This window comes from Sceloporus undulatus, chromosome 7, assembly GCF_019175285.1.
Source record: "Sceloporus undulatus isolate JIND9_A2432 ecotype Alabama chromosome 7, SceUnd_v1.1, whole genome shotgun sequence".
NCBI classification, from domain to species: domain Eukaryota; kingdom Metazoa; phylum Chordata; class Lepidosauria; order Squamata; family Phrynosomatidae; genus Sceloporus; species Sceloporus undulatus.
In genome coordinates, this window is record NC_056528.1 from 8,344,652 (window position 1) to 8,369,597 (window position 24,946).

A 24,946-nucleotide genomic window follows, 5' to 3' on the forward strand; every position below is an offset into this window, starting at 1 on the left:
ACGTAATGAAAGCGATCTGTAATAACTAAGGCTCTCAATCATTTTGCAAATCAGACGCATACAATTTCCAGATTGACATTTAACCATGTTTATTAAGCATAAATATAGAGCTTCAAAAAGCCCCAACCCAGGCATGCTATCAGTTGCATTACAGCACCATATCAATTTTACACAAAGTCTCAGAGAGAGAACAACTTTGAGAAGAGTACACACTATAAAATGTAGGTTATCGCTATTTCGTGTCACAAGAAACCTGCAAGGAATAGCAGCTTGGCAAGAAATCTATAGAAAGTTTGGCTTCATAAAGAGGAGATATTTAGTGGGATCCGCAGAAAGTACGCATGCATGGACACCAGGAAAATGGATTGGGCGCGTTCCCCCTCTTTATGGCAATAGCTCAGTTTCTCTAATGGCAAACTATCCAGAACAGTTTCTGAGCTTCTTGGGGTAACTTTTGGAGGATGCGCATAAGTAACTGCTGAAGCACTTTTACATACATGCCATGTGACGGAGGGGATCCCAGCTGTAAGGCCTTCATGCGATAGCGCAATGTCACTCTTCTCATATACTCTGAGAAGGGAGCTTATGCAAGTTTAAGGGACAATAAACTGACTACAGTCTTTCTCCTTGCGGTCTATGATACTTTGGTGGCGTTAATTCAGATTCAATTAAAAAAGTATAAAGCTAATCAAAAAAATCCCTTTTCTATCAATAGAAAAACTTAATCCCACACGGCAAAATTGTATACGAAAACAACACACTGTTGCATATGTGTTCACAGTGAGGCTTTCGTGATGCTCTACTGCCATAAGCCATTGTTAGACGTATGTACTGCATATATCATATAAAGGCATATATCATCACTCAGCCTCATTTCAATGTGTATTTTCTAAGCAAGTACAGAAAAGAACTCTGCTATAGAATCAAAGTAAGTCACATTTGCAAAACAGCTCACGACCTGCCAAAATGGACAGACTTTCCCTCAGTCACATCAGAGGGATAAAGTGTATATCCAGGCATAATGAAACTTTGGAGCATATGTTAAAAAGAATATAAGTCTGCAATAACCGTATGTTTCCTTAAGAGGGAAAAACATCAATACACTCTGAAATTTTACGGAGACGCTCGCATACAGAGAAAATGTGAGCTAGGATATGACAGGATAGCTGTATTTCTCATGGGCTCATAACAGCAAGTCAATATAGAGCAAGTTTTAACTCGGGGTTGTAATTACTCTTTCTGGCCATCTTGGGTTGACCCATAAAAGACAAGCATCTGTTAGTGAAACTAAAAAGTTGGCACAGGACCCTGTGAAGGCAGGGGCATGCGCCTGCCTACTCAGTCGGTTGCGACTGTGTGCAAGACGCACCTGAGGTGGTCCTGTTGGGCTCAAGAGGTGAGGGCGCCCCCATTTTTCGCGTCTCAGGGGTCTCTGGCTGCCCTCCTCAGCCGACAGAGGACGAGGCAGCTATCTTCCTGCCCAGGAGCAGCGCAAAGAAGGCTAGCTGAACATCTGCAGCCTCAGGCAGAGACGCAAGAGGACAAGGCAGCCACTTCTCTACCCAACAAGCAGCAGTGCAGAAAACACTATAAACATTTGGAGTGTTGCTACTGCCAGAGGACAACAAGTCGGCCATCCCTATATTCCCTTCATGAAGAAATCCTACCAGACCCACAGCAGACAAGGCTGCTTTTCAGAGGGGTGCATCAGAGGGCTATGAGCCAAGGGCCTCAACATCCTGAAAGAGGGAGAGAAAGTGGAAGAGGAGGAACAAATGGAACCGCCAACTGCTCTAATGCATCTGCAGGCAAGGCTTTCCTCCATCGAAGAAAGATAATATTTTGTTTCTATATTATTTTCCCTATTGATTCAAACTTTTCTACCCCAATCGAACGTATTACCTTAGCTGACCAAAAGAATCAAAAATTATTTTTATTACAGCTATATATATAAAACAAATGGAAAAGCCCTCTACATGCATCTCTCCCTTGCTGCCTTCTTCCAGGGGTTTGCTAGACAATGTCCGCTCCTCCACTTTTTCCTCGGTGTAACGGCTGCTTTTAAAACCCAATTTTGCCTCTTGTCATGGAGTAGCCCAGCTTGGCCTCGTTGTTGATGAAAGACATCAATCCCAGGTAGGTTTCGATGAGGAGCGGGCGCTCCAGGAGGAGGACTCCGTTTGCCCTCCCAGGCAGAGGGCAGTCCTTGTGGGCCTTCTTCACCGCTTGGATCAGCTGGGTCTTGAAGTTCTCCAACTTTAAAGCAAACACATACGTGTGAGTTGTGCATCAGTCAAAAAGTAAAGCAGTACGGACTGTATTGAAGCCTTCGTACTAAGGAGAGATGTGGCAAAAGGTGTCAAAGGATAGAATGCAAAATCAGAACGAATCATGTCAATTCAGGGAAAACCTATAAATATCACCTTGAACAGATCAAGCTAGTAATCCATTTTAAGCTCAGCATCACATTACCTTATTCTAGTTTGCCTCTGTTGGAAATGCCCACAACATTCTTCTTTGTTTTGCACTGAGGATTTAGTGCTAAGGAAACCCAAGGGGCCTAAACGTCCTAAAGGCGACAGATCCCATCTGATTTCTCAAGCTTAAGCAGTGTCAACCCTGGTTATTATTTGGATGGGAGACCACCAACAAATACCAGGCGCTGTAGGCTCTATTTTAAAGGAAGGAATAGGCAATCTGGCTCTGAGTACTCTGTGCTTAAGAAAAGCCTATGAAATTCCTGGAGTGGCCATTAGTTGGCAGGCAGCTTGAAGGCCATACATACAAACGCATACAAAGCCTGGTGAGGGAAAAGGGAATTTTAAGGGCACTATAACCAGTCCTATCCTTTGATTTCAGCCTTCACATCCAGCAAGGAAAAAGTGGTCTGCCACGTGAACCAAAATCCTACCATTTTCCACCTTCTATTCAAAGAACTAACTTGATTTCAAGAAGGCAAAACAAAACCCACATATGGCAACGCCTTACTTGGCAAAGAGACGCAATCTTCTCATCAGCATTAGCCATTGGATGTTCTGTGAAGGTTGCATATGGCACATTTGCGGACCACGGGTTCCATCTGTTTATGAAGGAGGCACGGCTTTGCTTGTCCCACTGGATTCTAATTCCGGTGCCTTCTCTCCTGAAAAGATAGACAGCACGCTCACTCAAGGGCTATGAGACTTCATTACAACAAATGAAACGATGGCAGGATACAGACCACCCCTTTCACCGACGGATTGGGGCCTGAGCAGCCACAGCAGCAGCCCCGGAGGCCCCGATTTGCCGCTTCTCTAGGCCTCAGGGAAGTGGCAAAATGCTGCTTCCCCACGGCCTGGAAAGGGGTGTCCTTGGGGCTTCACCGACAGCAGTGGGGAAAGAGAGAAAGGGGCCCCTCGTCCCCTTTCTCTTTTGTATCGCTGGCGTAGCCGTGTAAAAGCTGCGCCAGCGATACACACGGCGAAAGGAGTTCCATTTCGGAGCTCCCTCCGGCGCCACTGAAAAGGTGCCACAAGCGCCCTGCAGCGGCGTGCACACATCATGCCCGTGCCTCGTTTGGCTGCGGCATGGCCGTGATGTCGTAATGGCGGCGCCCATGTAGACAGTGCACCGCCATTTTGACGCTGCAGTTACATGCTAGGGTTGCGGGGCATCTGTAAAGGATACCCCGAGGCAACCCTGGCACATATCCAGGTCGGTGCAAAGCGCCGGTCTGAATACCACCCAATACAGGAAATCATGTTTCCACTCGTAAGACAGCTTTAATGCAACCATCACATCTACAAGTCTGTACCTGAAAGTGACAAGCATAGCTACAGTTAAACCTTTAAGTAAACCTTAAAAGGAAAACTTCCAAAACATAGGGTCCAAACAGACAGGTCAAAACAAAGCTGTTTCGGATCACTTTGGAGGTATGCTGTTTAAATGAGACAGGAATCTTAAGAGGCCAGAAGCTGCACCAAAGCTGCGCTCCAGTCCTTAGGGCTGGAGCATGGCTTTAGTGCGGCTTCCAGCCTCTTAGGACGCATGTATCATTTAAACAACACATTTCCAAAGTGACCCAAAGCAGATTTATTCTGGCCCATAGTTACCAGTGAGGAACATACATGGAAAGCTGATCCCAGGCTAGCCGTTCTAGAAGGACTAGGAGCTAAACAGGAACAGACAAGGTAGCATTAGAATGTCTTAGTACTGACTCAAAACCAGGAGCTATGAATGATTATTGGTTTTATTTTGTAGGATATTAATATTCAAAGGGGGGAAGGAAAGAAATATAAAACAAAGACGGATCTCACTTGTTCAGTGACTTGGGAGGGAACTCAAACTCTCCAACTGAAATGGTGTCGACAGCATTGAGCGATATTCTGGTCACTTGTTGACACTGAAGGCTGATGAAGTCATATTTGCAGATCAATAGGGACCAATCGGTAATAAGGACCAAGCGCTCTTTCTCGTTGTTCCAGTGGTCAATCCTTGAGAACGGGGAGAAAAAGCCAAATCAAGATGGTTGGTTTTCATTCAGCAATACCTGCCTCCAAACTGAGAGGTCAGAATAGCCACCTCTGAAATTACATTGTCTTCATCTGTTTTATTTTAAACAGAGCATTGGCGTGTGCATGGCCACCTTAGTTTCAGTTGGAAATTACTTTTTATTGTAACATTGGGCCCAAACAGACAGACCAAAACAAAGCTGCTTCAGATGGAGGTATGCTGTTTAAATGAGACAGGAATCTTAAGAGGCCAGAAGCTGCGCCAAAGCTACGCTCCAATCCTTAGGGCTGGAGCATGGCTTTGGCATGGCTTCCAGCCTCTTAGGATGCATGCATCATTTAAACAACACACTACCAAAGTGGCCCAAAGCAGCTTTATTTTGGCCTGTCTGTTCAGGCCCATTGTCAGCTTGTTTGTGGTATATCAGTCTGCAAAGGGATCTTGGAGCACCTTTGAAAGAAAGTAGTTGGCAGCAGCTTTCCTAGACTTCAGTCTACTTCCTCAGATGCTTTTTGGTGGAGTGGAAGCCAGGCCCAGACATAGATATGCCATTGGTATGTGAGGATGCCAATTCAGATTACAAATCCTTTGTGTATGGAAATGATGTCGCGGGTCCAGTTTGAAGGAAACTGGTCTTTGCGCATGGAGAGGAAGTGGGAGATCTAGTTTTGCAATGGGACTAAGCCTGTGGTGAGGGGAATAGCTTATTATTAACACTGATTTATATAGTGCTGTAATGTTTGCATATGTAGGGCATCCCCATGAGGATGGTGTCCAATAGTGTTGAAGCGAGTGTAGTGTGTCAGGAAACAATTGTCGTTACTCAATCCATTGCTGAGGGACTGTAGTTTGTGGATGAATTCCAATTCTGCTATTTCTCTTCCCAATCTATCTTTGTAGTTCCTTCATTCAAGGACCGCTGTTCTGAGGTCTGAGATGAAATGCCCAAGGAGATTGAAATGTTCTGCCATTGGCTTTTGTGTATTTCCCATTCCTGATGTCTGATTTATGCCCATTTATCCTCTGGCGCAGGGACTGTTTGTGCAATGTATTAGTGATCCCACTGCCTCCTAAAACCAGTGCCAACGGACCACTCTCAAGAGAAATAAGCCGCCTTTAAAACACTTGGGAGAGTCTTGAATACTTTAATATGTAAAGTATAGCAACGGGTGTCTTAAACCATTTGGGCCGACCCTTGAAAGCTCTGGTGCCTCTCTCAAAACCACTCAGGCTGGGCATTCGACCAAAGCAGAAGTAGCCAGTGTTTACCTCTCTCATGCCCAGAGTGGCATGGTCAGTTGCCTAACTGCCAAGGTCCTCCTTTTGCTGAATCACAAGGCAACTGTGTGCGGTTTGTGTCTTTGTGAGGTGAAATGCAAAGGCAAAGCCCTTCTTTCTTGAAGGAAGGGGCGGAGGGCAATGCCATGTTTTTCACTCACCATTGGTTCTGCTACTTACTCAGTCAGCAGCCAAACGCTTTGCACCTCTCCGTCTTCGGTGGGCATCACAACCACGCGGATCTCGTTCACAGCCTGTTCTATCGTCCCTGGCTTAAAGGAAAAGGGAAACAGGTTTATTTAAATGCCTATGGAAGGCCATTTGGCGTTTGGAGGGCAGGGGGAAGAAGATCGTTTCCGCTTAACGTCGCAAGAAGAGAAATTTCGAAGGTATTTTGGTCCAAAACGCACTGCAGAAAACCGGCTGAAATCAAGGAATGCCAGAGCTGGAAAGGACCACCGGAGGCATCTAGTCCAAGTCCATTCTGCCATTTAGGAAGCTACAATCCAAGCCTTCCTTGGGACAGATGGCCATCCAGCCTCTAAAGGAGGAGACTCCATCTCTCTCCAATGAAGCATCTTCCAGTGCCTTACAAGCTGGAAAGTCCTCCTAATGTTGAGGTGGAACTTCTTTTCCTGTAGTTTGCATCCATTGCTCTGGATCCTATTCTCTGGAGCAGCAGAAAATAAGCTTGCTCCCTCCTCAGTATGACCTCCCTTCAAGTACTTAAACAGGGCTCTCATATCACCTCTTAACCTTCTCTTCTCCAGGCTAAACATCCCCAGCTCCCTGAGTCTCTCCTCATAGGGCTTCATGGTTTCCAGGCCCTTCACCATTTTAATAATAATAATAATACTGTAATAATAAAATTTATTTATATCCCGCCCTTCCAAAAAGATCAGGGCGGCGTACAATAATGCAACAAGTGCAAACAAATACAGGTTAAAAACATACAACATCAATAATATACAATCTAAAAACAATAGCAAAGGCCCCGATAGCCCATCCTCATGGCCACGGAAGAGGAGGGAGGCCCACAGGATATTTAGTCGGGGAATGCCTGCTTAAATAGGAAGGTTTTAAGATCCTTCCTAAATTGGGCCAGGGTGGTGGATGAGCGGAGCTCTGTGGGCAGCGTATTCCAAAGGGCTGGGGCAGCTGTGGTAAAGGCCCTTCTAGAAGTGGAAGCTAGCCTAGCCCCAGGCACCTTCAGTAGTTGCTGCCCAGATGTTCTGAGGGTGCGAGGCGGATTGTACGGGGAGAGGCGGTCCTTTAGGAATCCTGGACCCAAGCCATTTAGGGCTTTATAGGTGATAACCAACGCCTTATATTGAGCTCGGAAGCGAATGGGCAGCCAGTGGAGATCTTTAAGCACAGGTGTTATGTGGCTGGTCCTGGATACGCCAGTGACCAGCCGGGCTGCCATATTCTGTACCATTTGAAGCTTCCGAGTTTGGTATAAGGGTTGCCCCATGTAGAGTACATTGCAGAAGTCCAATCTCGAAGTTACCAGAGCATGTACAACAGTTTCAAGGTCCCTCTGGGCCAGGTATGGGCGCAGCTGGCGAATCAGCCGAAGCTGATAACAGGTACTCTTGACCGTCGCATTCACCTGAGCAGTCAGGTGAAGGGACGAGTCAAGAAGCACCCCCAGACTGCGCACGGAGTCCTTCACGGGGAGCGTGACCCCATTCAGAACAGGTGGAACCACCGCCATTCCTGGACCAGGGGAACCTATCACTAGTACCTCCGTTTTCTCTGGATTTAGCTTGAGTCGGTTTTCCTTCATCCAGCCCATTACTGACTCCAGACAGGCCACGAGAGGAGAGACGCCATCCCTAGTCACTGCATCAGTCGGAGACATAGAGAAAATGATTTGGGTGTCATCAGCGTACTGATAACCCCGCGCCCCATGTCTCCGGATGATCTCTCCCAGCGGTTTCATGTAAATGTTAAATAGCATGGGAGACAGAATGGCTCCTTGAGGGACCCCAGTTTTAAGGGTCCGCTCACTGGAGCACACGTCTCCCAGCTGCACCATCTGGGACCTCCCGGAGAGGTAGGAACGGAACCACTGGAGCGCAGTGCCCCCGATTCCCACCTCTGCCAGGCGTCCCAGAAGGATACCATGGTCTATGGTATCGAAAGCCGCTGAGATGTCCAAGAGCACCAACAGGGACACGCTTCCCCTGTCGACGCTCAGACGGAGATCATCGACCAAGGCGACCATGGCCGTCTCAACCCCGTGACCCGCCCGGAAGCCAGTTTGAAATGGGTCCAGATAATCCGTTTTATCCAAGACCATCTGAAGCTGGATCGCAACCGCCCTCTCGATCACCTTCCCCAAGAATGGAAGCAGCGAAACAGGCCGATAATTATTATGAACCAGGGGGTCGAGGGAGGGCTTCTTTAGGATCGGTTTTACAATGGCCAATTTTAGATCCGATGGAAATCGCCCATCCCTCAAGGAGGTGTTAATTATCCGGTGTAACAGGGACGTTACTACCGGTCCCCCCTGGGCCGCTAACCACGAGGGGCAGGGATCAAGAGAGCAGGTTGTTTTCAGAACACTTCCGAGGATCTTGTCCACATCCTCGGTACTCACCAACTCAAACTGATCCAGTGTAACATAGTCCGCGGAGGCTCTGGACACTTCTACCCTAGGCTCTGCCATAATATCGGCGTTCAGACCTTCGCTTATACGAGAAGTTTTATCCACGAAAAAGTCATTAAACAAGTCACAGCAGCCCTTAGAAGGTTCAAGGATCTGGTTCAGGGCAGGAGGGAGCTGAGTTAGCTCCCTGACCACCCTGAACAACTCTGCCGGACGCGACTCTGCGGACGCAATACGAGCACCATAGAACGAATTCTTTGTTGCTTGTATTGCCTCTCCGTAGTCCTTTAACAGTCGGTCTAGGAGAGTCTTGTCGTCTAAGCAAAGGTGTTTCCGCCAACGGTACTCTAGCCGTCGCAGAACCCGCTTCCTCGCCCGGAGATCTTCCGTATACCAGGGCTTACGATTGGAAGCGGGCCTGAGAGGACGCTTGGGAGCGATTCTGTGTATAGCCCCAGAAAGACCGGTATTCCAAATACCGGTGAGGGCGTCAACAGAGTCGCCATCATCTCCAACCGTGAGCCCCTCTAAGGCTTCCTGGAACCTCTCAGGTTCCATCAGCCTTCGAGGGTGGACCATCCTAACTGGTCCACCACCCCCGGGGGGGATCTGGGTAGAAGCCTTGATTTTCACCTCTACCAGGAAATGATCCGTCCATGACAAGGGGGGAAAACTAGCTGCCCTCCTTTGGAGACATGGCTCCAGTGTCTCAATGTCCTTTTTGAATTGTTTTGCCCAGAACTGGACACAACAATAATAATAAAATAAGGATAAAATATTCATTCGTATCCCGCATCATCTCCCGTCTGAGGATCCAGGTGGGTAGTAATAATAATAATAATCATCATCATCATCCTGTGATGCCCCGAACTAAAGACAAATAATAATAATTATTATCATTATTATTTATATTATATATACAGTAATTATATATAATATTATAAATAATAACTAGAGATAAGTAATTATTATTATTAAATATAATAATTACATATAATAATAGTAATATTCATGATAGGATCAGGGACGTAGCTAGGATTTTAGGAAGGGGGGGGGTCCAGACGAAGTGCCCCCATTATAATGGGGCTTGAGTGCGGCGGCGGCGCAGCAGCACACACCATTCATTTTTCTCATGGAAGGGCATTATATATATGTACCAGGGCTACGTCCCTGATAGGATTTCTGTGGTGCCCAGAACTGGAGCCAGTGTTATTCGAGGCGAGGCACTCTGCCTTCTTCCCTCGACCCAGAGACACTCGACCTAGTCTTGGGCTGGCCTTCCTTCCTCTGGGTCCCTCAGCGAAGGCCCCCGGAGTCGCTGCTGCTCACCCTGAAGACGAAGTACTCCTTCAGGCGCCCGCTTCGGGTGGGGTTTCGGACGGAGAGGGGCCGCAGCGTCTGCCGCGGAGAGAGCAGCACCGAGGAGGAGGAAGGCGAGGCCGGCAGCTCCCCCGGAGGCGTGAAGGGCACCTCCGCCTCGGCCCCCGCGGGGACCAGCAACGCCGCCTCCGCGGAGCCCTCCGCCGAGTCCCGCAGCTGCAGCATGGCCGACTAGGCCGCAGTCGCCTCGCGCCGTACACGCCCCTTTCTAGCCCCTCCCCTCTCGCGCTTCTGACCAATCACCTATCAGAAGCGGCCCACGCAGCCCCGCTCCTAAAAGGCCCCGCCCTCGCTTGGTCGAGGGCCGGCCTTCTCAGAGCGACGGAGGCTCCGCCTCCTTCAGGCCCCGCCCCGCCCCTCGCGCGCCACAGTAAAGGGGCGGAGCGAATCCCCTCTTTAGAGTTAGGAATAGTTAGAGGTCCGCCTCTTTCGTGGAGCCGCAGTTTCCGGGTAAAACTAGAGAGCGCTATGTATATATATGTTGTGTCTGCAGATAAATATATATGTGTGTGTATGTATGTGTAGATATGTGTGTGTGTGTCCATGTGTGTGTGTGTATTTATGTGTGTGTGTGTGTGTGTGTGTCCGTGTGTATATAGGTATGTGTTTATTTACTTTATTATTAATTTTATTTATTTCAAGGATTTATATACCACCTTTTCCCCATGATGGGACATATATACACAAACACACACACACACACTTATGCTATTATATGTGTGTGTGCATATATACCACATACACACCATATATATATATATATATACTTAGACATATATATGTATACATACACACACACCCATACACCTATCAATACAAAAAGAGAGAGAGAGCATAAATCTGTCTATATATTATATATAAATAAATATACACACACATATATATACATACATATACACACAAACACACACACGTGTGTATGTGTGTATTTATTTTAATATTTATTTTATTTATTTCAAGTATTTGTAGCCTGCCTTTTCCCCATGGGGGGACATATATGTGTGTGTGTGTGTGTGTGTGTGTATACACAAACACACACACACATACACACACCATATATATATGCACACACACACACACCTATTCACACACTCATACAGATAGATAGATAGATAGATAGAGCATAGATGTGTCTATATATGTGTGTGTGTATACACACACTACACACACACACACACACACACACATACATATTATTATTGTTGTTGTTGTTCTTGGCTTTACTTCGCGAATGAAGATTCAGGAAGGATTCATGAGTGCTTTCTAGAAGCGTATTGATGACGTTGGATGTATCCTTGGAGCCTGTGCCATGGGTTTTTATGGTGAAGCGCAGCGTGCACAGAACTGGCCTCACCCTTTAAACCAGAGGTTCCTCTGCTGAGGCCTTGAAAAGCATGGACGGTGGCAGCAAGGCCATAAGGCTAGAGAGCCCATCCTGCCCTTTGGCGCTCTTGGTCAGACCCTTCGGTTGTGACCTGTCGGGCATGGGAGTCCCTGCCGGTGGCTATTATACCACCGCCAACATAGCTCACAACATCATTAGGGTGCGCAAGCCTCTCCCCCACACAGTCAGAGCATAGCTGGAGGGGAATAGGAGGTCAGAAGATGACAGTGAAGGAGGGAGGAGCCTCTTCCTTCAGGCTAGCCCTGGTGGAGCGGGGCCTGCCTAATCACTCCCTCTCAGGCCGGAAAATGACAGTTAAGGAGGGAGGAGCCTCTTCCTTCAGGCTAGCCCTGGTGGAGCTGGGCCTGCCTGATCACTCCCTCTTAGACCGGAAGATGACAGCTAAGGAGGGAGGAGCCTCTTCCTTCAGGCTAGCCCTGGTGGAGCTGGGCCTGCCTGATCACTCCCTCTCAGACCGGAAGATGACAGTTAAGGAGGGAGGAGCCTCTTCCTTCAGGCTAGCCCTGGTGGAGCTGGGCCTGCCTGATCACTCCCTCTCAGGCCAGAAGATGACAGTTAAGGAGGGAGGAGCCTCTTCCATCAGGCTAGCCCTGGACACACATATACACAACATATATATACATATATATATATATATGTATAGGTGTGTATATGTAGATATCATATATACACACACCCCTATACACACACACACACAGAGAGAGCATAAGTGTTTCTATATGTATATGTATATATACACACACATACACTCACACATACATACACGCACACATACATATACAGTGTGCCCGTGCCATACGCGGGTGCGCCATACACAGCCTTGAGCATATGTGCTTAAGCCGCGGCGCGCGCGCGGGGCAGAAGGGGCAGCGTGTCCCATTCAATTGAATGGGCTCGCGTGCCCGTTGCACCCCACACGCGCCTGCACCGCCGCGCCGCCGCGCATGAGCCCCATTGTTTCCAATGGGGCTCGAGCATAGGCGGAATTCACCTTACGCGGAGGGATCCCCTGCGTAAGACGAGGACGGACTGTACATATCATATATACACATATGTATGTATAGGTGTGTATATATACATGCCATAAATACATACACCCCTACACACACACACACACATATATATATATAAAGAGAGAGAAAGAGCATAGGTGTTCGGACATACATCTGCACACATACACACACACACACACATATACAGGCACACAAGTACATACACATACATATACACAATGGGACACAATGGCTTAGTGGTTAAGATTTCCAGTTCTGACAATCAGGGAAGGTTGGTAGTTTGAGGCCCATGCACCGTATGACGGAGTGAGCTTCTTCCGTGCTAACAATTTGGAAGTGTGCAAAAGTGCAAGCAGATGAAATGGGTGCCGCTTCTCAATGGGAAGGCAACCGCGTCCGGCGCATTCATGCCGGCCACATGGCCAGGGAGCCATCTTTGACGACGCTGGCCCTTTGGCTCAGTAACGGAGACGAGCGTCGGACGTGACTTGGCAACCTTGTCAAAGGGGAAACCCTTACCATATATATATAACCCCAAGCCATTGAACAGGACTGTAATTCCCCCCCCCCCCATTGCTGGAAGGCAACAAAGACTGCTTCACCAACACCATCCTTCAGTAGTATAAGCAGGCATAAGTCCGTCTCTCACTTGCGTATTCAACCATCCGTGGCTTGCCAATATGCAAAAATCGGCACAAAAAATATGGCATCTTCGGCTCAACAGTCGGCCCGCCGTATCCACAGACTCTGCATCCACGGATTTGACCATCCACGGCTTGAAAACACTTGACAAAAATTAATCCCAGAGAGCAAACCGTGATTTTATTCAGTGGATGCCATTTTAGGGTCAGCGCATGTCCATTTGTGGTGCATTTCTCTATGCAGAGCTACGCTATTCTTGACCATACAGGATTGCGGCCGTGGTATCAGTCCAATCGTTCCCAAACTTTAACCCTCCGGGTGTTTTGGACTTCGACTCCAAAACATCTGGAGGACCCAGGTTTGTCTTAGACCTAGGCTGCTGCCACACTGCAAAAAATTAATGCAGTTTGACACTTATTTATCTGTCATGACTCCATCATATGAAATACTGGGATTTTTAGTTTGTTGTGACACCAGAGAAGACAAAAAAAAAAAAAGTTAGAAGGTTGGTAAGTGCTAGTCATTCTGTTTTATACCTCTACATTTAAGGGCCTTCGGGTTTCTCAGGTGTTCCCCGCGGAAGCCATTTCGCGAGGGTGAAGGAGCGGTGTTTCCTGCGTCATCAGGAAGCGCTCGCCACCTCGATGGCGGTCAGGGCCACGGAGGGCTTCCGGAAAAGGTCCAGGATGGGCTTCTTGGGGAGCTTCATGGTGGTGCAGCCAAAGCCGCTGAGACCCCAGCGGGTGAACGGCAGCCTTTCCTGGCACAGAACCCACTTTGTAGCCCCGGGTTCCCAGTAGTAAACCGTGTTGTAATACTGTATTTTCATTTCTCCGTCTAGGTTTTTATACAAATAGGTGTTTTCTCCACCCAGGACGTAGATGCGGTGCTTCCAGTGCACCACGCCGGCTCCGGCCAGCTCAATTGGCAGCTTCGGGATGCTCACGCTCTTGTCCACCTTGCCGTTTTCGTCTAGGAAAAAGCATTTCCGGGAGCAATAGGGGTTCCTGGCATCCAGCCACCGCTTGCTGTGATACTTGACCCAGCTGCAGTAGTAGCCACCGATCACGTAGATCCCGTTGTTCATGGCCACGGCGCCCAATCCATAGCACTCGTTATCGAGGAAGACTTGGCTCCAGACATCCGAGCCGATTTCGTAGATCAGGACCTTCTGGGAGGCGTACCACGAGCGCACCGTGTTGGTGATTCCGCCGATGAGGTAGATCTTGTTCCTCAACACGGCGCAAGCAGAATGGCCGAGGCTGCATGGCATCTTGGCGATGGGCGACCAGGACCCCGCCGCTAAGTCGTAGCACTCGCCCGTTGCGAGGTATTCTTTGTGTTTGAGCCAGCCTCCCACGGCAAAGAGTTTCTGGTTGCAAGCGAGAAAGCCGTGGGACGCTCGGGACACTGACATGGACGGGAGCTGCGTCCAGCGGCCCCTCAGCGGGTTGAATTCATGCAAATGATCCGAATGGGTGTTGTTGGTGTGGACCCCTCCTGTGACATACAACTTTTCGCCCACAGCCACGCAGCGGGCGCAGTAGAGGCATTTTAAGAGGGGCAGCTTGTCCCATGTGTCTGTTTGCGGGTCATAACAGGCCACTTGGAAATCTTTCGTTTTTAGCTCCGGACCCTCTATGTTGAAAAGGTCGACGCAGACGATCCAGCTGGCATACATCCCCCGCCGCAGGCCTCGGCTTTGCTGGAGCCGCTGTTGCCGGTTGAGGCGCCGCCATTGCAAGCGGATATCCCGAAAGCAGGTCAGTTCGGCCTGGACCTCTCTCAGCTCTTCTTGGGTCAATAGCGGGAGACGGACGTAGGCCATCAGCTGCCCAAGCAAGGGGAAACGGATGGTGTTTTGGGCCCTCACCCAACGCCACACGGCGCTGTAAACGATGAACTCGGACGAGACCACCAGGCCGTCAGAGGAGATGATGTTGGTTAATGTGCTGGGTTCCAAGTCGAGAAAGCTTTTGTCCTCCTGGGAGAGGCGTCTGAAATACAGGTTGACCAGGACCTTGGCTTCTTGGAAGAGAGCCGGGTCGTTGTGCGCGTAACCCAGTTCGTAGAGGCGGAGGCAGTTTTCGGAGGAGAGGTGCTCCAAGAGGTACCTGGAGGAAGAAAACACGCAAGGAGAGCCATGTTGGAGCAAAGCACAATAAGACCCAAAGTCCACCAAACAGGGAGACCTTTATCGGCCCACTAAAATGCACAAAATACAAGCTTTTGAAGAGGGAACGTGACTATAAATCCCTCTACGGCTCAGGTCCAGGCTTTTTCTCAAGGATCGTATACTCTCCTATCTGAGCCCACTTTGATTTGGAGGTCGTCTGGAGAGGGTCTTCTCTCTGCCCCAAGTGCAACAGGAACCACCAAAGGGATACCAAGTGCAGTAGTTAAACCACCTTTGAGTGTTCCTTGCCCAAGAAAACCAAGAGAAATTGAAGGACTATATTTGCCCAGGGTTTGAAATCTTCCAGAGAGGCCCTTTTCTTGCATACATCTGATGTGGAGTATAATAGAAAGCCTCCTCTAGAAGTATAGTGTCTAGATCAAGGGAAGTAATAGTGCCACTCTACTCTGCTCTGGTCAGGCCCCACTTGGAATATTGTGTCCAGTTCTGGGCACCACAATTCAAAAAGGACATTGAGAAACTGTAGCCATTTGTCCAAAGGAGGGCAACCAAAATGGTGAAGGGCCTGGAAACCATGAAGCCCTCTGAGGAGAGACTTAGAGAGCTGGGGATGTTTCGCCTGGAGAAGAGAAGGTTAAGAGGTGATATGAGAGCCCTGTTTAAATATTTGAAGGGATGTCATATTGAGGAGGGAGCAAGCTTGTTTTCGGCTGCTCCAGAGACTAGGACACAATGGAGCAATGGATGCAAACTGCAGGAAAAGAGATTCCAGCTCAACATTTGGAGGGACGTCCTGACAGTAAGGACTGTTCGACAGAGGAACACACTCCTTCCTCGGAATGTTGTGGAGTCTCCTTCTCTGGAGGTCTTTAAGCAGAGGTTAGATGGCCATCTGTCGGGGATACTTTGATTTGGATTTCCTGCATGGCAGAATGGGGTTGGACTGGATGGCCCTTGAGGTCTCTTCCAACTCTACGATTCTATGATTCTATGCTCTCAGATTTTGGGGTTCCCTTCCTAGACTGTCACCTTCCTAAATGGGGAGCAGTTTTATATATAAGGGACAACATTTTACTATCCACTGGATTTAATGGGACTTGAACACCCACAGATTTTGGTATTCACGGTGGATCCTAGAACCAAACCCCAGAAGATGGCAAGGGCCCAATGTATATTGAAAGAATTACAAAATCTGGGGGGGGGGGGGGAATCCAAAATCCAAAGCACTCCTGGCCCCAAGCATTTCAGATAAGAGAGACTCAACCTGTATACAGTTTGCTGTGTTGTTGTTAGAAATATTTGTTGTCGTTGTCGATTCCGACAAGGCAAACCTATCACAGGGTTTTCTTGGCATGTTTCTTCAAGGGATGCCATTGCCATCCTCTGAGGCTGAGAGAGAGTGACTTGCCCAAGGGCACCCAATGAGTTTTTATATGGCCGAGGCAGGATTTAAACCCTGGTTTCCAGAGTTGTTGTCCAGCGTTCAAACCATGCACCATGCTTGCTCTCATTGGGGCTTGAATTGTGCTTATGTTTGCAATATTCAGTTCTAGCTGGAAAGAACCTGGAAAGAAGTCTGCTTGCAAACAGGGTTCTAGCATTCAAGGCTGCTGCGTTCTTAAGTACTTACCTGGAGCAACTTTCTAACAGAGGAATGATCTGGAGTCTGCTGGCTGCTACAAACAGGCCTTCGGCCGTCTCCGGCACGAGCGCGATCTCCTCGGTGTAGTAATAGTTGACCACAGCTTGAACAACGGAGGGATCTATGTCCTGCAGGAAAACTTCCCCATCCTGCGACTCTCGGAAACAGTTTGAAAACATAGCGCGGAAGTAGGGGTTGATGGCCGCGAGGAGCATCCTGGTGCCAAGAAGGAACAGAGTCAGCCTTAGACACTCATTTCACAATTACCGATGTCTGCATTCGCACTGCAGATATAATGCAGATTGAGACCACTTTAACTGCCATGGCTCAATGTGATGGGCCTCTAGGAATTGCACTTGGTTGGGGCACCAGAGCAATTTCATAGCATTGAGCCATGGCGGTTAAAGCGGTGTCAAGCCAGATTATTTCTGCAGGCGCAGAGCACCAAACAGCGCTTGCTAACATTCAAAAAATATCTTGCTGTCTCAGTTTCTGATATTGTCCATCCTGGAAATCCTGCCTCCCCGAGCAAGTGTCTTCACTTTAGTATTTGTTTAGGTTTTCTTTCGAAAGAAAGAAAGAAAGAAAGAAAGAAAGAGTTGGAGAATGAGGCTGATGCTATGGATTCCAGCGGTTCTAGTCTGAATCAAAAATGGAAACATAAACGCACCTGTGGCAAGGAAATCGCTCACCCTTGGCCACGATGGTTGTGTCGCAGAGAAGTTGTTCCTGGTGCAACTGCTTCAGCCCTGTAGGAACAGTGAAGGACTTATGCAATTGCAGACATCCATCTCAGCTTCATTTCAGGCTGTGAGGTTGGATATCTACCTACTGGAGATGCTGGAGATGTTCTATCTACATTGAACAGGGAATTGTATTTTATGGCCTCTTACTTTCCAACTCCATGATTCTATTCCTTATGACAACTCTTCAATATTGAAGATGACTGGGATTGCCATCTAGGTTGGAGGATCCCATGGATGGCCAAAAAGACCACCAAATGGGTCCTAGAGCAGAACAAGCCAGAAGTCTCCCTGGAAGCTAAGGCCCGAAACAGACGGCCCAAAAGTGCCATGCCGCTGCTGCTATTAGGGTTCCAGAGCATGCAGCATCTCCACGCTCTGGAACCCTAACACGTATGGACGGTGCCATCTTTACCTGGCACCGTGAATATGTGGTACGTGTGTATGAAGCAAGTATGAAGTGTCCACACTGCGGGGTGCCACGCCTGCATCTTGGATGTATCACAGTGCGCCAATGGTACACTGATAACGTCCCCATGCACCAAAAAGAACCCGGTTTTTCCAGGTTCTTTTCGTTCTAGGAGGACACCACATAGTTTGGCTGCTGCGGCATCTCTCTGGAGGGAAACAGGCCACGTCCAGTCTGGCCTTTTTCACAGGTATGTACCAGGCCGAAGATGACCAAACTTGTCATACTCCAAATACATCATGAGAATGGAAGATTCACTGGGGAAAAAAATAATTCTAGGAAAGGTGGAGGGAAGCAGAAAGAGAGGAAGGCCACATGCCAGATGGATAGACTCAATAAAGCAGACCATGGGTCTGGATTTGCAGGAAAGCAGTGGAGGGCAGGGGGTCTTGGAGATGTCTCATCCACAGGGTCGCCATGGGTCAGGATCGACTTGAGGTTAGTTAACAACAACAACAAAGGATTGCCATGAGTTGGGAATGACTTGAAGGCACACAACAGCAACAAATTTGATCAAGAGCTTTGGCTACTGGTGCCCGATATAGACAATTTCAGCACCTTGAGACATAATTCTTGGGTAGGTTCACCATCCCTACTGACATGGAAGCCACCAGCCTCTACTGGATCTCAAGAGACCTTGCGGTGTTGTGGCTGTGTACCTTCAAGTCATTTCTGACTTATGGTGACCCTAATGGAGTTTTCTTGGCACGATTCACAATCATAGAATTGGATGAGACCTCAAGGGCCCTCAAATCCAACCCCTTTCTGCCATGCAGGAATACACAGTCAAAGCAAGTTTGCCTTCCTCTGAGGCTGAGAAAGTATGAGTTGCTTAAGGTCAGCCATGGCCAAAGGGGAATTTGAACCCTGGTCTCCAAAAGTTCAGAGTCCAATGCTCAAACAGCTACACCGCTCCATCTCTAAAGAGGCCAACCTTCCCGTATGTAGTGATCGAGAGGTTTGGGTTCCTCTCCCATGATGTCTTCATCTCTGTCCATCGCCGAATTCATCCTTGTGCTCCAAGTTGTTCTCTGTATGCAAAGCCGTATGGTTATAAGGCATTCCTGGAGGAAGCAAAGAGAAAACCACCCACCCTTTCTTGAAAAACATAATAATAATAATAATAATAATAATAATAATAATAATAGTGACTTCTAAACAGGAGACGCCACCACCTTCCAAGGCAGCGGATTCTATTTATCATTCCAGTTATCATTTTAAAAAGTAGATATTTACTACATTGCATGTCAATAATACCAAATATTAGAGGTGGACCATAGAATCATGCTGGAGGACCTACAAATGCCTAGAGAGGTGTTTGCTCTTGGAACATCTCGATTCTCCAGCGCAACTCTATGGCCAACTTCCAGCAGACTTTCGCTGGAGGACTTAGAGATTCCCAGAGAGAACATATTGATCAAAACGGCAAATAATCAGGTCCGTAAAAGTCAATACCGCAAATACGGAGAGCCACTTATTCAACGGTACATAACACTCTCTCCTCTTTGTTACGCAAGAGAGCCGGAGACACACCAGGAGCCCAAACTCAAACCAAGTGATACTCCTTCTCCCTTTTCCCATCACTTTTTGGGATTGGACTTAGTGATTCCCAAACTCTGACTTTCAAGGTGTTTTGGACTTCAGCTCCCAGAACCCCAGACCATTGACCAATATGGCTGAGGCTACTGGGAATTGAAGTCCAGAACACCTGGAGGACCAGCGTTTGGAAAGCATGCTAGCTCACCAGTTCTCAACCTGTGGGTCGCAACCCCTTTGGGGGTCAAACGAACATATTTCTAATGGTCTTAGGAACCAAGACACCGCTCCTCTGTCCATTGGGGGTCACCACAACATGAGGAACTGTATTAAAGGGTCGCGGCATTAGGAAGGCTGAGAAGGGTCCTTGAGGTCTCTTCCAACTCTGTGATCCTATGATTCCATGGCAGGAAAAGTTACCATTGCACCCTAAAAAGGAGTGAAGTTCGTCTTTCTTAAGTTACCCTTGTAAGGCAATGCAATTCTACCTTTCCTATGGAGGAAAGGAAGACTCAGGTGGCAAACTGCGCACTGTTCGTAACAAATTTCCTCGAACCATCAAATCCTAGAGTTGGAAGGGACCCCAAGGGGCACCTACCCTGTTTCCCCGAAAATAAGACATGCCCATAAAATAAGCCATAGCAGGATTTCTAAGCATTTGTGCAATATAAGCCATACCCCGAAAATAAGACATAGCGATAGGCCTGGCATGGAACGGAAGGGAAGAGAATGATTGGGGCCAATGCTCCTAAAGGAAATGGAGTGGCAAGAAATTCAGGATGGAATTCCGGGTTTAGAATCATTAGCATCATAGAATCCTAGAGTTGGAAGAGACCCCTAGAAGGGCCCTGATCCAGTCCAACCCCTTTATTCTGCCATGCAGGAACTCTCAATCAAAGCATCCCCATTGACAGATGGCCCTCCAGCCTCTGTTTAAAGACTTCCAAGGAGGGATGTTCCAGAAGAAGATGACTTAGCTATGTTTGAATAAATGTCAATAGTTGTACCATACTTAATAAAAAATAAGACATCCCCTGAAAAGAAGCCATAGTGTGTCTTCTTGAGGAGAAATAAATATAAGAGTGTCTTATTTTCAGGGAAGCGCGGTAGTCCAATCCCCTGCCCTGCAGGAAGACAATGTCAAGCTCCGTCATTGTGGTCAATCTACAACCTCAGGCCCTGTTCTCATATTTCCCTCACCTGTGTCCAGATGTGGTGTGTGAACCTGTGCTGCCTTCCCCCAAATGTTTGGAGGCCACCTTTTGCTCCCCTTTTGCCTCCCAGCCCCAATTGTCCTCCTGGGCCAGGTGTGTCATAGTCCAGTTTTGCATATTTCCCCTCTGATTCATGCGCCCCCCAATTGTGTGCCTGCAAGGAGGAGGGCAAGATGCAGCCAAGGCCCACCTGGAGCCCAAAGAAAGGCTTCAAACAGGGCTAGACAAGTGGGGTCTCCCTCCTTGGAGGTCTTTCAACTGAGGCTGGATGGCCATCTGTCAGGGATGCTTTGATGGAGAGTTCTTGCATGGCAGGAGGGGTTGGACTGGATGGCCCTTGCAGTCTCTTACAACTCAATGATTCTGGCAGCCGTTATCGGCTATAGGAGCAATTTCTAATATCTCTATCCATATATATATATATATATTGCAATTTTATTTGTCATATTTTATAATATATAGATCTCTGGTTTCCTTTCAGATGTAATGTTGAACATCTTGTTTCTCCGGTTATGGCTCTTCCTTCTGGGATCTTTCTCGCCAATCATGTTTGCCTCCTTTTCTGCCTCTCTGCCCTCGTTCTTTTCTTTGTGGTCAGACGAACATGTCTTAGTTGTCACATATCAAAGGTTGGATAGTACCTTTGCAAAGTTAGGGAAGGAAGAGAGGTAAAGTCTCCAAATTATTGGAGCAAATATAGCGAGTTTGAACGGCGGTAATGTGGGATGATGGAGTTTATCATGGGAGTTTATCCCCAGAAAAATTGCATCGTTAGGGGAAACAATTTCACACGACATCACACAAAACCCGCTGTTAAAGTGGTCACAAAGAAGCATTAGCGCACATCTTTTTACTTTTGGGATTTGAGCGATAATGCAGTTCTGGTGTCACTTCATTTGCGCAACTGCTCACCATTTCTGCTTCATTTGCGGGATGCTCTAACTGCGCTTGAGTCTCTCTTTAATGCCGGAATCAGCCCCATTGTGATAAACTCCACAGTGATTTGAGCATTTGGACTCTCAACACTGGAAATCAAATGCAAAGGAATCTTATAGCGCACCTTTGAGATGAAGGTCCAAAACACACTGCGGAAACCATCCAGTTTGAGACCGCTTTAGTTGCCCTGGCTCAGGCGATCCTGGGAGCTGTAGTTTATTTGTAGCACCAGAGCTTTCCAACAAAGAAGCCTAAAGGTCAATTTGGAAATCCTATAGTTCCTTAGCACTGAGCAAAGGCAGTTAAAGCGGTCTCAAACTGGATCATTCCTGCAGTGTGTTTGGGACCTAACCATGCAAAAGGCTTTCCCCCAGAGCATGGAAATTGCAAAAGGGCGATGTTGGCACGAGTCCGAGGCACAAGACTTTGGGTGCCGATTGCACAACTGGTGTGTGTGTACGCAGCAAAGCGTGGGTGGCAAATAGTCACATTTTCCTATTGAGAAAAGGTGGTGATTCAAGTGCAGGAGGAGAAAATGAGTTTCCCCGCAGCAGAAGTGCTGTTTCGGGGGAAGATCCCTTCTTACCTAACCAAGGACCACCTATGTGATGCAACAAAATGTCTGCTGCTTTACTGTTCCATTATCATCCTTCCCGCCCCTAAAAGCGTGGCAAGAAATGAGCAAATATTACAGCCACTGAGTAACAGGGGACCACTTGAAGACCACAATTTGGGTACTATATTTCAGGGCCCAACCCCGAGTCTTTAGTTTGACGGCTCATCTCCAGCTGGAAGACAAGGATGCAAGTTCTCAAGTTCTTTATTATGGTCATATAGACCAGAAAAAGTTAAAAGGGGATGCAGAATAAAAGAAGGTAAAAAGAAAACAAAATAATTTTTCTGGTTTTGAGGAACTTATCTCCAAAGAGGAAAGAGCTGGGTGCAAATCTCCAGCTCGCGTAATTTTTGCAAGGCTCCGTTTCTTGCCGCAACTTGCAAAGGCTCTCCGGAAGGTCTATGCATGTAGTTCGGTGTTTATCACACTGGGGTTGATTTTGGCATTAAAGAGAGATTAAAGTGCATTTAAAGCGGAAATGTCAAGTAATTGCAGAATGATTATCACATGCAATTGCGCAGATAAAACGACATCGGAAACGCATTGTCGCTGAAGTTCCAAAAGTAAAAAGATGAGCATTAATGCTTCTTTGTGTCCACTTTATCGTATTTTATCATTGTGCCACGTATGTTTTATTGGGTTATAATCCCACCTCGATCCATCTGGGAGAGGCGGGAAAATATAAATATTATTACTTTAATGGCGGGTTTAGTGCAACGTTGTGTGAAATCGTTCCGCATAATTACGCAATTTCCCCCCAGGATATTCACGGAATAAACTCCCGATCTCCTTCGTATGGTGAACTTTTTCTTCCTTTCCTCCCAAAGTGCTGCCAGGGCTCACCTTCCACTCTGCTAGGCACCCAACATCTAGTGTTTCCCAAATTTTGGTCCTCCAGATCTTTTGGACTTCAGCTCCCAGAATTCCTGACTCTTGGCTAGGCTAGCTGGGGCCTCTGGGAGTTGAAGTCCCAAACAGCAAAATTTGTGGGGGTCTGATCAGCACTGCAGAAACCATGCACTTTGGCACCGCTTTAACTGCCACAGCCCCATCCTATGGGATGGGATTTGTAGTTCGCAGTGGCCCCAGAGCTCTCTGACTGGGAAAGGTAAATGTCACGCAAAACTACAGATCCCCGAATTTGATCTGCATGGAGCCAGGGCAGTTAAAGCAATGCGTCAAACTGCAAACTCTATCCTCCCTGTTTCTCATAAACACATCTCCTCTGGAACAGTTACTGTAAGGTCAATGACAGAGAGTATCCTCCAGTGTTTGTTTGGAAGAGAGTTTGCAATCTATATCTATATATATAAACTAGTTTAGATGTAATGCAGCTGCTTTAGTTTTCTGGGTCGCTTTCCTAGCTCTCCATCTGAAATTCGGATTATTACTTGGCCTTTATTCCAGTTGTGATACCCAAGTCTTTTGCAAAGAAAAAGGCACTCTTGTTGTGACTAGTAAGTCCAGCTTGGATATAATTCTTTCTTTTCATCTCTTTCTTCCTGATAGGGGTAAGGATCATGTAGACCTCCAGAAGTTGTTGGACTGCAGGTCCCAGCAACCCCAGCTAGTGGCAAGCAATGCTAGAAGTCAACAGTCCAACAGCATCAGGAGAAAGGTGTGCATTGCAAAGCTGATCCCACAAGCAGTCTGCCTTTAGATTGTGGGATATTTTATTGTGTTGCCTGGTCTGTGATCCTTTGCATTCTCAAATGGAGAACTTAAAAGGAGATCTGCTGGCGTTTCCCAATCGAGACTTTTTGTTTCCTTCTTCTTATGGGAAAGTGATTTTGCAGAGTTCCTCATTCGGAGGCCTGTGATCATGAATGTTGGCTTTCCTTCAAGGGGACCTACTCATGATCTCCATCTATTGCTAGAGAAAGGAAGAGTAGTAAAGAAATTGTGGCCTGTTACAGACTGCCAAAATAAAGCTGCTTCGGGTCTCTTTGAGGTATGCTATTTAATTTAAATGATGCATGGGTCCTAAGAGTCCGGAGGTTGCGCCTAAGCCACACTCCATTCCTAAGCACTGGAGTGCAGCTTTGGTGCAGCTTTCGGATTCTTCTTATGCATGCATCATTTAAACAGCATACAGTACCTCCAAAGAGACCCAAAGCAGCTTTATTTTGGCAGTCTGTAACAGGCCAATAAGAAGGAAGTAATAAGAACTAATAAAGGAAGGAAGGAAGGAAGGAAGGAAGGAAGGAAGGAAGGAAGGAAGGAAGGCAGGCAGGCAGGCAGGCAGGCAGGCAGGCAGGCAGGCAGGCAGGCAGGCAGGCAGGCAGGCAGGCAGGCAGGCAGGCCCTCTTGGGTTGGGCACCTGCTTTGGATGGAAAAGACTGGAGGTTGAGATGATGGAGATGAGATGAAATGAAAGTGACTCAAAAGAGAGATGCAGCCCCAGCAAGCTCTCTGTCCATCTAAAGTCAAAGGCTTCCATGGCCGGCATCCATAGTTTTTTGGGGGCTATGTGGCCATGTTCTAGCAGAGTTTATTCCTGACGTTTCGCCAGCATCTGTGGCTGACATCTTCACAGATGATGTACTATGTACCTTCCCTATGGAAAAGCTGCCCTTTCAAACAGGCAGCCCTCCTTCCCACCACCATTTTGAGGGGGAGAGAGGCCTCCGAGAGAGAGAGAGAAGATCTGCTGGACTTTCCCCCTTCCCTGCTGCCATTCCCTTCTCCTTTTGTGTCTTGTCTTTTTTAGATTGTAAGCCTGAGGGCAGGGAAATGTCTAATTCACACATTGTAAGCCACTCTGATAGCATTTCGGCTGAAGAGCAAGGTATAAATAAATGTAATAATAATAATAATACTTATTATTATT

At 47.5% G+C, this 24,946-nt stretch overlaps 2 protein-coding genes across 3 annotated transcripts; both read right to left on the reverse strand.

Annotated features, from left to right (window-relative positions):
• Positions 1–72: 72 nt before the first annotated feature.
• On the reverse strand, positions 73–9,962 carry TPRG1L (tumor protein p63 regulated 1 like). Its single transcript, XM_042479129.1, has 5 exons — positions 9,713–9,962; positions 5,950–6,041; positions 4,296–4,472; positions 2,989–3,142; positions 73–2,256 (listed from the first exon to the last, which is right to left on the reverse strand). The coding sequence occupies exons 1-5, from the start codon at positions 9,926–9,928 to the stop codon at positions 2,062–2,064; spliced, it is 834 nt and encodes a 277-aa protein (XP_042335063.1). The 5' UTR covers positions 9,929–9,962; the 3' UTR covers positions 73–2,061.
• Positions 9,963–12,794: 2,832 nt separating this feature from the next.
• LOC121937358 (kelch-like protein 3) lies at positions 12,795–24,778 on the reverse strand. Of its 2 annotated transcripts, none has more exons than XM_042480501.1 (5): positions 24,669–24,778; positions 18,749–18,878; positions 17,273–17,351; positions 16,591–16,818; positions 12,795–14,937 (listed from the first exon to the last, which is right to left on the reverse strand). In XM_042480501.1, the coding sequence occupies exons 2-5, from the start codon at positions 18,822–18,824 to the stop codon at positions 13,446–13,448; spliced, it is 1,875 nt and encodes a 624-aa protein (XP_042336435.1). In that variant the 5' UTR covers positions 18,825–18,878; positions 24,669–24,778; the 3' UTR covers positions 12,795–13,445. The 2 variants fall into 2 exon arrangements, with proteins under 2 accessions (XP_042336435.1, XP_042336434.1); XM_042480500.1 differs by lacking the exon at positions 24,669–24,778 and adding an exon at positions 20,551–20,579.
• Between the last annotated feature and the right edge of the window lie 168 nt (positions 24,779–24,946).

Excerpts from the sequence above, each read along its gene's own strand:
- TPRG1L (XM_042479129.1), bottom strand. The coding sequence starts at position 9,928 with ATGCTGCAGCTGCGGGACTCGGCGGAGGGCTCCGCGGAGGCGGCGTTG. Across the intron at positions 6,042-9,712 it reads AGGAGTACTTCGTCTTCAGG|CCAGGGACGATAGAACAGGC; the intron begins GTGAGCAGCAGC and ends TTTTCCTTTAAG. Across the intron at positions 3,143-4,295 it reads CCTCCCAAGTCACTGAACAA|GAGAGAAGGCACCGGAATTA; the intron begins GTGAGATCCGTC and ends CTATCTTTTCAG.
- LOC121937358 (XM_042480501.1), bottom strand. The coding sequence starts at position 18,824 with ATGAATTCGGCGATGGACAGAGATGAAGACATCATGGGAGAGGAACCC. Across the intron at positions 17,352-18,748 it reads CGATCACTACATACGGGAAG|GGCTGAAGCAGTTGCACCAG; the intron begins GTTGGCCTCTTT and ends CTGTTCCTACAG. Across the intron at positions 16,819-17,272 it reads GAGCGATTTCCTTGCCACAG|GATGCTCCTCGCGGCCATCA; the intron begins GTGCGTTTATGT and ends TCTTGGCACCAG.